This window comes from Drosophila hydei, unplaced genomic scaffold (genome assembly GCF_003285905.1).
Source record: "Drosophila hydei strain 15085-1641.00,03,60 unplaced genomic scaffold, DhydRS2 tig00000211-arrow-pilon, whole genome shotgun sequence".
In the NCBI taxonomy this organism is placed as follows: Eukaryota; Metazoa; Arthropoda; class Insecta; order Diptera; family Drosophilidae; genus Drosophila; species Drosophila hydei.
The window spans coordinates 3,225,590-3,237,017 of NW_022045685.1; the positions used below are offsets into that span (position 1 = coordinate 3,225,590).

Genomic DNA, 11,428 nt, shown 5'->3' on the forward strand with positions numbered 1-11,428 from the left:
GGGTATTATAGGGTATTATGTACAGTTACAATGTTCTTCAGTAGCCCAAAGATAAGCCAGCATATGGTTTTCATTTCTCTTGTCTATTAGTTACAGTTGTAAGTCAATTAAATAGAAAAATGTAATTAAATAAGCTTAAGCCATACTCTGTATAATGGATGTGAAGCTTATACTTGTTGGTAAAGCTAAAGTCATATATATATATATATATATATATATATATATTTATGTATGTATATATATTACAGAGTCCATTTCACATATCTGCGATAACAGTCACAGCTCATTTGCTGCTTATGGAAGCATTTGGTCAGCGCTTAGTGCTGCAAATTGAGCAGAAAATCGGTTCGATTAGTTTGCTCGATCTATAAAAGCTTGAGCATATGTGGAATGGTCAGATCTGTCTATCTGCCAAATGGCTGCAACCGGGATCTACTTTGTCGGCGCTCTGTTGCTGTGCCTTTGCGCTTGTGCTTGGGCAGCTCCATCCGTGAGTGATTTGGAGCAGTTTGGGGAACTGGAGCGCACGCTCAAGGATCTGGCCACATCGGTGCTGGCCATGAATGGTGGCACTGCTGGTGGCGGTGAGTCTGGCATGAGTAAGTACTTCCTGCTTCCAAGCATGACTCTGTTCACAACTCGGTGCTCTCCTTACAGCGGATGTCAATGCGAGGGATCTGGAGAGCGATATGGATTGGGAAAGCGATGGCGCGACTATTTTGGAGTATCTGAACAAGCTGTCCCTATGAAAATGGTCCGAGTTGACGGAGCTCAGTTCTCGGTGCTGCTAGACAATGTTTTAGCAGACTTGTAGCACCCAAAAATGCACAGAAAATAGAAAGGAATTTTTTTTATTAAAAGTAGTTTTCATAAAGAAACAAGATTATAATTTGAAGGGATTCATACATATCTGACTCAAGTGCAATTTCTGGGCATTATTTATATTAAGGTCAAGTTCTAAGATTGGCGTAGATTTTATTATTGAAATCACAGTTAATCTGAAAATAACCAAAGCAATTTCGTCAAATTGACTCCAATCCTAATAAAACAATAGGTAAATGACTACACACATCTAGATATACATATATAAATATATATATTTATATATATATATATCTGCGTCTATCTGGCAAATTACGAGTTCTAAATCTGGCACATTGTATGCTCTGTCTCGCTTATACGTCGGCCCACATTGGCCGAGCTCGCGCCAATTACTGAGCTCAATTTGCGCGCGAAGCCTAATCAAGTTAGTTTACGCCAACGATTCCTACACTTTTGGCACCCCACAATAATCCCAGACAGCGACCTAAAACCAAAGACAATGTCTGTCTGGCTTTGAGCATGATCTGTGGTTCCGCTCGCGAGATCCAATTGACGCCAGCTCGCCCAATTGCGACCTCAAGACAATGGGCAGGTGATTAGATAAACTTCAAGCTGTCAGCTGTTCTCGCTGCTAAAATTATCGCAGCAAAACAAAAGCAACGCGTGCATACCCTGTAAGCAAACAGAAAGAGTTGTTAAGCCGAGGCACACAAAACTTTCTACAGACATACTGAAAGGAGAACGAGACTTCTCTGCGATTCTCACAGCCATTTTGTACAGGGTATACATAAGATAATAGACGAAATGCCATCATATCATTAATAATAGTAGTAGCAACAAGTTCGCTGCTCGCAGCTGGCATCCGAAGTCCGAGAATGTTAAGGCAAATCTAAATCAGAATCGGAATCAGTATCAGAATCATGAAAATTTAACAGGCTGCTCGTTCAGTTTGGGCTGCTCGCCCGTTCGCTTAGCTGTGCCAGCGGACCCGAAGACAGCCAACAGCCAACGGCCATCCAACAATCATCCACTGGGATGTGCCGCATGTGCGATCTGTCAGTTACTTTTCGTGCGTTCAACTGTGCGGTGGCATTTTGATTTTGATAACTTCTCTTCTCTCTTGTTTTTTTTTAATTTATTTTCTGTGCAACTTGCAACAGCTGATTTGACTGTTCAATCGATATAGTGACCGATATCTGATTGTGACTGTGACTCGGCGAGATGCATGTAGACGAGCTGCGCATTAGCCTGCAGAGCTTCGGCTGGCCGGACTATGTGGTCTTCTGCCTAATGCTGGCCATCTGCGCCGTCATCGGCATTCATTTCTGTCTACAGCTGCGCCGCGAGTCCAGGCAGCTGAAGGCCACCGGCGCTGAGGAGGCGGCCAACAGTGCCGCCTCCTACTTGGTGGGCGGCAGAAAAATGAAAATCTTTCCCATCACCATGTCGCTGATCTCTAGGTGAGTACCATATCATTATAATCAGAAGAGCCAATATAGCTCAAATATCTCCTAAGGCAATGGACTCTTGTCAATTTCAAATTGAGTTGTTAGCTCAGAGTTAGAGATGTTTCCTACATCTGTAAGATCTGTAAGTAGATCGTAATGTAAACACAAAAGCTACAGCTTCTTATTATTTTGTTATTATATAAGTGAATCCAATTGGTTTTATAGCTGTTAAGGTTCTAGCTCTGTCAGTCGATCAAAAGTCTTTTAAACTATCTATTTTCTACGCTGCACTTGGCTAGCAAAGAGTTGGGACTGTCTTGGGCAGAGGCAGACTATAGTTGCAGTCAGTGCACTTTCTAGGGGTAAAGCTAATGATAATAGTTATTATAATATGCCAGTTCTAGGGGTTCCATGGCGTTCAATTTGAGCTGAGAGATTGCTCCACTTACAGCTAGTTACAGCTGGAACTGTGAACTGTGTGAACTGTGAACGCTGCCTATCAACGCAGCAAATCAAATTGTGTCATATTTTCTAAATGGACTCGCAAGAGCGACGACTGTAGAAGCCCATGCTGAGAGTAGTCCGTATACGGGCCACTCGAATGGCGACAGCGAGCAAGTCGCTGTTAATTAAATTGCATAAAACGCTCTTTGATCTCCCCAAAAGAGTTTTTATTTCGTATTCGTTTCTCGTTTCTCGTTTTTTGGCTGAGAGCGGAAACGAATTTGACTGAAGGTCAAGTGGCTGGGCTACGAAGCTCATTTTTGACAACTCGTGATGACATGTCTCTTCCATTCTATTCTCGTCAGCTTTATTTCGGGCATCACGCTGCTGGGCACACCCACCGAGGTTTACCTGTACGGTGCCCAGTATCTGTACATCATGGGCTCCCTGGTGCTAATGGGCCTGTGCATGTTCTACATATTCTTGCCAGTGTTCCATGAGCTCAACCTGATATCCACCTACAAGGTATGTGCCCATCGCTCGCAGTCAGCCAAGTCGCAGTGGCTAAAGAATGTTTAACTTTACTTCATATATAGTATCTGGAGCAGCGCTACAATCGCAGCCTGCGGCTCTTTGGCTCGATCATGTTCATCATGGCTTCGGTAAGTGCAAGATCAGTTCAATCGACCAGGAAAGACTATGATATGTTAAGCAAACATTATCGATTTCTATGCCCTTTTACAATCTTGCAGCTCCTGTGGCTGCCCATTGTGATCTATGTGCCGGCCATAGCCTTCAACCAGGCGACGGGCGTCAACATACACATTGTGACGCCGTGTGTGTGCGTGGTGTGCATCTTTTATACGTGCATTGGCGGACTGAAGGCGGTTGTCTGGACAGATGTGGTCCAGACGCTGATCATGTTTGGGGCCATGGCGCTGGTATTGATCAAGGGCACACTGGATATTGGAGGACCGGGCGTAGTCTGGCAGCGAGCGAAGCAAACCGCTCGCATTGAGTCGCCCAACTTTACATTCGATCTCAGTGAACGTTACACCTTCTACTCCCTGGTGCTGGGCGGCGTGGCCCACTGGCTGAAGTCGAATGCCATCAGTCAGAATATGATCCAGCGATATCTGTCGCTGCCCACGCTGAGACATGCGCGTATCGCAATCTGGACTTTTATAGTCGGTGTGCTAGCCTTTCTGGCTATCTGCGGCTATACGGGTCTGCTCATCTATGCGACCTACGCGGACTGCGATCCACTAGAGACGAAACTGGCGCAGCGCAACGATCAGCTGCTGCCGCTGCTGGTCATGGAGACACTCGGCTCGTATCCCGGCCTGCCCGGCGTCTTTGTGGCTGGAGTTTTTAGTGCGGCGCTCTCCTCGCTCTCCACCGGCCTCAATTCACTGTCGGCCGTCGTACTGGAGGACTTCGTTAAGACCTTCCGCCATGAGCCGTTGAGTGAGGCGCAGACTTCGTTTGTCATGCGCAGCGTCGTTGTTCTCTTCGGCGTGATCTTTGTCGCCTTGGTCTTCATTGTGGAAAAGCTGGGCGCTGTGCTCCAGCTGACCATCACACTGACTTCTGTGGCCAACGGACCTCTGCTGGGCATCTTCACATCGGGTGTTTTGTTGCCCTGGGTCAACTCGAAGGGCGCGCTGCTTGGCGGCATTAGCTCGCTTGTTGTCATGGCCTGGATGTGCATTAAGGCACAGCACGATCTGGTCACGGGCGACTTGGTCTATCAGCGCAAGCCCTACTCCACGCTGGGCTGCAACTACACATTTTCGGGAGAGCGGCGCGCCTTTAGCAGCCTGCCGCTAGATGGCGGCATCAGGTGAGGCGCATCACTTGCCTTTGGAATTATATTGAATTCATTTGTCCTATCCATTCGCGTTGCAGCGCCGCCTCGGATGCCCCCTTTCAGCTGTATCGAATCTCGTATCTGTACTTCACGCTCTTCGGCGCCCTGCTGACCATCATAGTGGCGCTAGTGACGAGCCTGCTGCTGCGCGAATCGGACCTAGATGCGCTGGACACCCGCCTGCTGACGCCGTTCGTGCGCCGCTGGCTAGAGCGACGTCGCAGTCGGCGCACGCAGCTGCCAGCGCTGAAGATGGTCAAGCTGGGCAAGCGCACGCTGGGGCAGGACACGGCAACGTGAGCAATGGATGTGCTGGTTAACGGGTGAGGCAGTGCCGTCGCCGCCGTGACTGCTGCCGGCCAAAATGTTCCTTTGGTAGCTTAGTAAATATTTAAAATTAAATAAAATACGATTCATAATTATTTGGTCTTTGTGCTGCCTGCAAATGGGTTCAAAGCAGCTGCTTTTTTGTGTAATTAGAAAAGGGCCCGCAGTGCTGGAACTAGAACCGGACCTGAGCGAACCCAAAGCCTCAACCTTAACCTTTGCCAAATCAAAGCAAACTACTAAGCAAATAAATAAAAAAAAAACAAGCAGCAAAATAAAAAGAAAAATACAACTAAAATTGTGCCTCCTAACCTGGGCTTGGGGTGCGAACTGCAAAGGGTTTGACCCGAGTTTTACTTGTGCTGTTAATTGAATATTTACTGTTTTTCATGTGCTCGTGTGTGTGTGTGTGAGTGCGCGTGTGTTTGGCAAGACTAACTCATCGTAACTACTTATTAGTAGTCATTGCCAGGCCCTTTGCCCTGCCGCTCCTCGAGTCTTTGTCTCTGCTCGTCTGTTTATTTGTATGTTTAGGTCGTTTATGCAGCAAATTGAATTGTTAATGAGCTGACAAATGTTTGCGAAATTAGTTTTCAGCCGGACAACAACAAACAGATGCCAACTAAAATCTATACAAATTAAAGCAGAACATGGAAACCTTTCAAATTATACATAGAGTTAACCAAACAATATTTTGCTGCAGAGCATTAGGAAAGCAACTAAGGCATTGCAAGGACTCTAAAAAGAGGAACAGAGTATATAAGTGGGGAGTGCTTGACTGCAAGATACCACTGAATGTACCACTGCTCAAACAGCAGCTGACTCTCTTAACTTTCCAGCGCTGTTCTCTATAATAAAAGAATTCGTAAGTAACTGAAGTTTGGTTAAGTTTAGTTGCATGCAACATTTTATGACTTTAGCTGTCAAAGTATTTTAGTTATGTTAAAGAATTCCAATTCACTTCACAATCTATCAATGTTTCGCCTGTCTTAACTTACTAATCTACGCGTATTATAGAATATATATTTATCAACTGCCAGGGCTCGATCTCTTGTAGTTTCCAATCCATGCTTAGTTCTACTCAGCTCGTCCTTATGAAAAATGAGGTTGAACATGCTGCCATCTACCTGCTGCATAGACTTACACAAAAGGATTCGGTGCCTTTCAGCCGTTTGGGGGTAAGCCAGCCGGCCAGCCCGGCCAGCCCGAGCAGCCCGCTCAATCCAACTGGTACACTAATATGCTGTATAGAATTTCCATTGCTAGTTGGCTGGCTGGCTCTTAATTAGCCGCTGCTAAAATAAGCTCGCACAAAAGACAGCGGCGAAAATGTCATCAGAATGCATAATGACAACGGTTCGTTATGGACACCCTGGGTGGGGTGGGCCTGCGGCTGGTGGGCTGGTGGGCTGGTGTGGGGCTGGCAGTCCAGGTGCAAATCTCAAAAACAGACATGGCACATGTGTGCCACCTTGCGGCGCATTCAAAGCTACGGCTAACATGCATGGCCAGATCCAGTGGCAGAGCCCAGTGACAGCGGCAGTTGTCATATGGGTGGATTGTTTTTTGGCCACGACGGAAACGGAAGCTGCCTCGCTAACGTGCATGCCATACGCCGTCACCAATAACAGCAGCAGCAGCAGCAGCAGCAGCAACACCAACAATAGAAGCAACAACAGGCACAAAAGCTGCTCAGTTAACTTGTTTATGTCGCTGTTTGCTTTTGTGTTACTTTTTATGTTGGCATATAATTTGTGCCTTCTTTTTTTAGAGAGCTTCTGAAGCTTATTAGCTGCTGGCAGTGTTTTGCCACACTGGCAGGCAAACATTAAGCTGAATCATGCTGCTTTTTTAAATATTTCGAGTTCTGGTTGAAATAAAAGGTATCTGCTCGTTATAGCCGATTCGTTACCTATTGCTACTAGTTACGTCATGCCATTTAACTCGCTTCGTTACTACTACTGCTACTATTACTACTCGTTACTTTGGCTTACTCACTATTGTGTTCTACTCGTTACTTTGTTATTCTCGTCACTTTCATTTATTTGTCTTTTTGTTTATCCCTGCTCTTTGATCTATTCGTTAACTTGTTCTAATCGTTACTCTATTCTATTCGTAACTTTCTTGTGCTCATTGCTTTTTGCACTCGTTGGGTTGTGTTTCGGCTTCTACTACTATTCATTATTTGCTAACATCTAACATCTGTTAGCTTTGTTCACATGGAAATTTTATTTTACTCGTTACTTTACTCCACTCGTTACTTTATTCAATTTTTACTTTGTTTTACTCGTTACTGTGTGTTATTCGTTACTTTACTCTACTAGTTAGTTCTACTCGTTACTCAACTGGTTACATTGCTGCACTCGTTATTTGGCTGTGTTTCATTCGTTGTCTTGGCCTTTATTTTACTTCATACTTAATATGCCATTGAGCAACTCGGTTTATGGCAGCGCATTGGTAGAGTAACAAATTTCAACTTCAAACAAAATGTTCGCATACTAATGCAGCTGTTGACTAGGCTGCCCTGCCGGCTATAAATGCCAGTGACAATTTGCAGTGGGTCTGCAAGTAGCTCCGCCCAGCCGCCCACTCTTCTTCTGTTTGTCGCACTCTCCCTCTCGCTGCCCTCCCTCTCTACATAGCCGATTCTAAGCCGACCCAAGCAACGCCTAACCGGCAAGGTGGGGGCGTTTGAGGCGGCTGCTGTTGCTGCGGCACAAAAGTCATTTTTGATTGTTTTCATGAAAATGAACATAGAAAAATTATAATTAAAATTCATATGGAAATTGTCGAAAAAACACAAAAAAAAAACATATTCTGCTCGGGCCCTGTCCGAACAATGGAACGTTAGCCTTGTTGTTGTTGTTGTTGTTGGCGCAACTGCAGGCCAAAAAAGATTTCATCTGAAAAACCTAAAGACCAAAGAAATGCAACTGGGGGCAATGGAAATTTTTATTCGGGGTCAGGTGGCGAGAGGTTGGCAAAACGGGCTACCAAGTCGGTTGAGCTGCGGGCGTATTGTTTGTGGAACATGTGTTAAGCACACACACACACACACATATACATACACTACATAAAACGACAACAATGTCAGGTCTAACAATATTAGGAGAACGGCCTCCACCTGAACCAGCTACACGGCCCCATTCTCTTAATCCTTTGCCCCAGCTACGCCCCCTTTGGCAGCCAGCACCGCCCACAAGTATGCAAAGTGGTCAGGCAAACGCATGCCGGCTGCTCATTTTCTTGTTGTCGTTTCATTTTGGCACTTTTCCTACACTTTTATGCGATAAAATATTTAATTATATTTGGCAGCTTGTTTGTGCATTGTGCGGTTCGCCTTTGCCTTTGCATTTGCCATCATCCAATTAACATTGCCCTGGGGAAGCAGCAGCAACAGTAGCAGCAGCAGCAGCAGCAGCAGCAACAGCTGTAGTTGCACGAATAGTGAAGCGAATGGGAGCTCAAATCAGCGACTCTGAATGCGACTCGCCCTTACATTTCGACAACGATCGCAGCAGCATTTGAATGGGAGCAAAGCGCTGCCTTCTATTGAAGCTCTTGTAGCGTGTTCCTATTGCAACACTGGAACAAATGGAATCGAAACGTGCTTTATATCGATGCCGCTCAAAAGTATGCAACGGTTTTTGTCAGCACTGCGGCGCGCACTTTATTTCAAAGTTGTACGAAAACACAAAACAAAAAGGTAAAACAGAATCAATTGTACGCCTTAGCCAGGTGCCACTGTGGGCGCTGTTGTAGCCGGCGTTGTTGTTGTTGTCGTAGTTGTTGTTGTCGTGGTCAATGGCCGCTTAATGATCGTCACGCGTATGCAGCCGGCATGATCCACATGCTCGCCAACAGGTGCCGCATGCAGCTGCCCCATGAGCGAGAGCAGCAGCAGCAGCGGCAGCAGCGGCGGCCCAAACATTTGTGAATAGCTGCGCATCAGGCTATGTTAGCTGCACCACTGAACCACTGGACCACTCAACCTGTTGTCAAACTACAACTGCTGGCTGCACCCACCACTCGACGCCGATTTATAGTCGTCTTCCTCGCGGAATCAAACAATTATTGCCAACTTCATAGTTATATATTTATAATTTTTTATTGTATGCTTGACAGCTCCAGCTCCGTTTAGTTTCATTCATATGATATAGATAGATGCTTAGATAAATAACGCGCTTACAATGAGCAATGCACTGACCAAGGCTTGCAGCTGAGCTCTCACTGAAGTCTTAATCATAAACAATTCGATATATATAAATATACTCACTTTCATATATATGATTAGGGCTCATGGCTCAGCTTTCTTGCTGTCTGTCTTCGAGTTGCACTGCCAGTTCCGGTCGTAAATAGCTGTGAATGCAAGTGGCGATAAGAGCATTTATTACAAAGTGCCATTAGGACAATCAAGATGTCGCTCAATGATGTCATTTGCGGTAAATTCCCCAGCCACGCAAACTGTCAGCCTTCGGCTCTAGATTGATTCGTATGCAATTTCGTGTGGCGTTTTAATAGCTACAGATTCGCATCTCTCAGCAGCAAATGACAGAGCAGCATCTCTCGCTGCATCATTTGGGCGTTACCAGCTTTTTACATTCATAAAAAATAACAAACGAATGGTGAGTAATGTACAGCTTTTAATTGCAACTATTTCACGTGAGTCGAAACACAGGCATCAATGGGCACTCGAGTTGTATGTGATGAAATTAGAGCTTTGCTCGTGGCGGCTTCTGAGTTGTCAAGTCGCTTTGCGATACAATATTTAATTAAGTATATTTATATGTGTATTTTTTATGATTTGTCTATAAGAAGAGATGTTTAATCTAGTATCTGTTGGTAAAAACAAAAAAGTTGTTAGCCAGAAAAAGTCTTGAGACTGCTTAAGAGTTATAGAATAGAAGAGAACTGTTAGCATTTCCAGGGACTCAGCAGAGTTTTTTGCTTGAAGATTACTCTGAGAAGATTCATTCTGAACTAGAAATTCCTGTAGAAAGTAAGAACATTTCTAAATATATAATATCTATAATATCTATCTGATATATCAGCAGATCTCTGTCTCTATTTTTCCGAAACATCTCGATATAGCTTAGCCGAAAATTAATGCCAGTTGGCTTAAGCTACATTCCTTTGAGAGTGCAGCCTAAGTGAAACACAGTTTGGTTTGCTTTTCACTACATTCACTTTATTGAAGTGTGTCAAAGATTTAATACAGTGCGAGGTTAATATATTTTCATGTAGTTTTCGTGGTCCTTCAGATCAGTTGCTTGGTTCAGCGCCGAGTTCAGCCAGAGCTGGAGGCTGTGGTAGTGCGTGGCTTCGGTGGCGGGCCACCATGTGGCGGCTGGCCGGAGGGAACGCCAGCTAAGCCGGCGTTAAAGCTGGCCACCGTGGTCGAGCGATGATGCTGAGCATCCTGATAGGGCGTCACTCGAGCTGTGGCCACTTGCTGTATGCGAAAAGAAGCCGCCAATTAGCTGGAGCACAGACGCCTTGGAGGCTCCACTGGACTTACCAATACGGCCAGCATGGCCAGGGTCAGGGCTAGCAGTAGATGGAGACGCATGTTTGCTGCTTCGATTCGTTCGGCCAGTTGTGGCAATGTGTGTCGAGGCTGGCGCTTATATGGACCGCGGCTTTGCAGCGGGCTCGTAATTGCAGCAAGCGAGCAATTAGAGGGCCACATTAAAACCTAATTGAGCTGTTGAGCTGCTGATTTGTTTCTGTTTGGGTTTGTTTGTGTCTGTGTTTGTTTTTTTGTTTATTGTTTTTTTTTTTTTTTATGTAAAACTAATTCAGTCGTGATTTTGTTTATTCACGCTCTTTCGACGTGCGACACACAATTATCATGTGCACTGAAGCCACGTTTTGCTGAAATCATTCATTTTTCCACTTTATTTTTGCACTTGACTTTGATTTTGGTTCGGGCTCACATTCGCTGAGGCAATCGATCTGTCAATGCACCAAAGTCCATGAAAGAATCTAGACGTATCCCTGTTGCAAACTGCAGGCAAAGAGATTAGACTCGAGTATGAACTGCACTAAAGGCATCTAATGAAATGAACCAGTTCAATAGCTCATTTGAATAACTCAATTACTCAATAACCTGTAATCAGAACATACAATGCAAACGTTTTGGACTATTAGCTTGATTCAAACTTGGCTTATGTTCTCTATAGTCTGCAGACTTCTTAGAGCTGACATTTCTCTCAGATTGTTCTCCCATGAATAGTTCATCTGCGGGCTCGCCCAGAAAGGGCCCACAGATGCTATTGTCTGACTGCTCGCGGACCCAACGCGCTCCAAATTCCTTCAAGTTCATGGCCTAAGAAATTTTCTGTAAGCTCTACTCTATAACTAAAAATTTATGCTCAAACAAATGACAGCAAATGCAGAGCTAAGCTCAATCTCTTGCACAAGTCAAAGTTTCCAGCTTCTGGCGTATCGATCTGCTCATAACTAAGTGCTCTAAAAGCTAGCGCCATCAATACAGATCTAGGTAATATGTAATGCC

At 44.9% G+C, this 11,428-nt stretch overlaps 4 protein-coding genes across 5 annotated transcripts; 2 read left to right on the forward strand and 2 right to left on the reverse strand.

Annotated features, from left to right (window-relative positions):
* The first annotated feature begins 415 nt into the window (after positions 1–415).
* On the forward strand, positions 416–814 carry LOC111598459. The gene has a single exon (XM_030223466.1). The coding sequence runs from the start codon at positions 416–418 to the stop codon at positions 812–814; it is 399 nt and encodes a 132-aa protein (XP_030079326.1).
* Positions 815–1,825: 1,011 nt separating this feature from the next.
* Positions 1,826–4,939, forward strand: LOC111598424 (sodium-coupled monocarboxylate transporter 1). Of its 2 annotated transcripts, XM_023313667.2 has the most exons (6): positions 1,826–1,877; positions 1,983–2,282; positions 3,080–3,239; positions 3,311–3,376; positions 3,467–4,557; positions 4,623–4,939. In XM_023313667.2, exons 2-6 carry the CDS (start codon positions 2,044–2,046, stop codon positions 4,882–4,884), a joined length of 1,818 nt encoding a protein of 605 aa, XP_023169435.1. In that variant the 5' UTR covers positions 1,826–1,877; positions 1,983–2,043; the 3' UTR covers positions 4,885–4,939. The 2 variants fall into 2 exon arrangements, with proteins under 2 accessions (XP_023169435.1, XP_023169434.1); XM_023313666.2 differs by lacking the exon at positions 1,826–1,877 and having other exon boundaries at positions 1,910–2,282.
* Positions 4,940–8,541: 3,602 nt separating this feature from the next.
* Positions 8,542–9,041, reverse strand: LOC111598458 (hemocytin). Its single transcript, XM_023313714.2, has one exon. It carries the CDS (start codon positions 8,858–8,860, stop codon positions 8,642–8,644), a length of 219 nt encoding a protein of 72 aa, XP_023169482.2. The 5' UTR covers positions 8,861–9,041; the 3' UTR covers positions 8,542–8,641.
* Positions 9,042–10,100: 1,059 nt separating this feature from the next.
* LOC111598439 lies at positions 10,101–10,652 on the reverse strand. The gene is made up of 2 exons (XM_023313681.2): positions 10,430–10,652; positions 10,101–10,363 (listed from the first exon to the last, which is right to left on the reverse strand). The coding sequence occupies exons 1-2, from the start codon at positions 10,598–10,600 to the stop codon at positions 10,199–10,201; spliced, it is 336 nt and encodes a 111-aa protein (XP_023169449.2). The 5' UTR covers positions 10,601–10,652; the 3' UTR covers positions 10,101–10,198.
* Positions 10,653–11,428: the final 776 nt, after the last annotated feature.

Bases quoted from the DNA above. Each gene is read 5' to 3' on its own strand.
- LOC111598459 (XM_030223466.1), top strand. From the start codon at position 416: ATGGCTGCAACCGGGATCTACTTTGTCGGCGCTCTGTTGCTGTGCCTT.
- LOC111598424 (XM_023313667.2), top strand. From the start codon at position 2,044: ATGCATGTAGACGAGCTGCGCATTAGCCTGCAGAGCTTCGGCTGGCCG. The intron at 3,240-3,310 runs GTATGTGCCCAT...CTTCATATATAG, and splicing joins ACCTGATATCCACCTACAAG to TATCTGGAGCAGCGCTACAA. The intron at 4,558-4,622 runs GTGAGGCGCATC...TTCGCGTTGCAG, and splicing joins CCGCTAGATGGCGGCATCAG to CGCCGCCTCGGATGCCCCCT.
- LOC111598458 (XM_023313714.2), bottom strand. From the start codon at position 8,860: ATGCGCAGCTATTCACAAATGTTTGGGCCGCCGCTGCTGCCGCTGCTG.
- LOC111598439 (XM_023313681.2), bottom strand. From the start codon at position 10,600: ATGTGGCCCTCTAATTGCTCGCTTGCTGCAATTACGAGCCCGCTGCAA. The intron at 10,364-10,429 runs GTAAGTCCAGTG...TTTCGCATACAG, and splicing joins TGGCCATGCTGGCCGTATTG to CAAGTGGCCACAGCTCGAGT.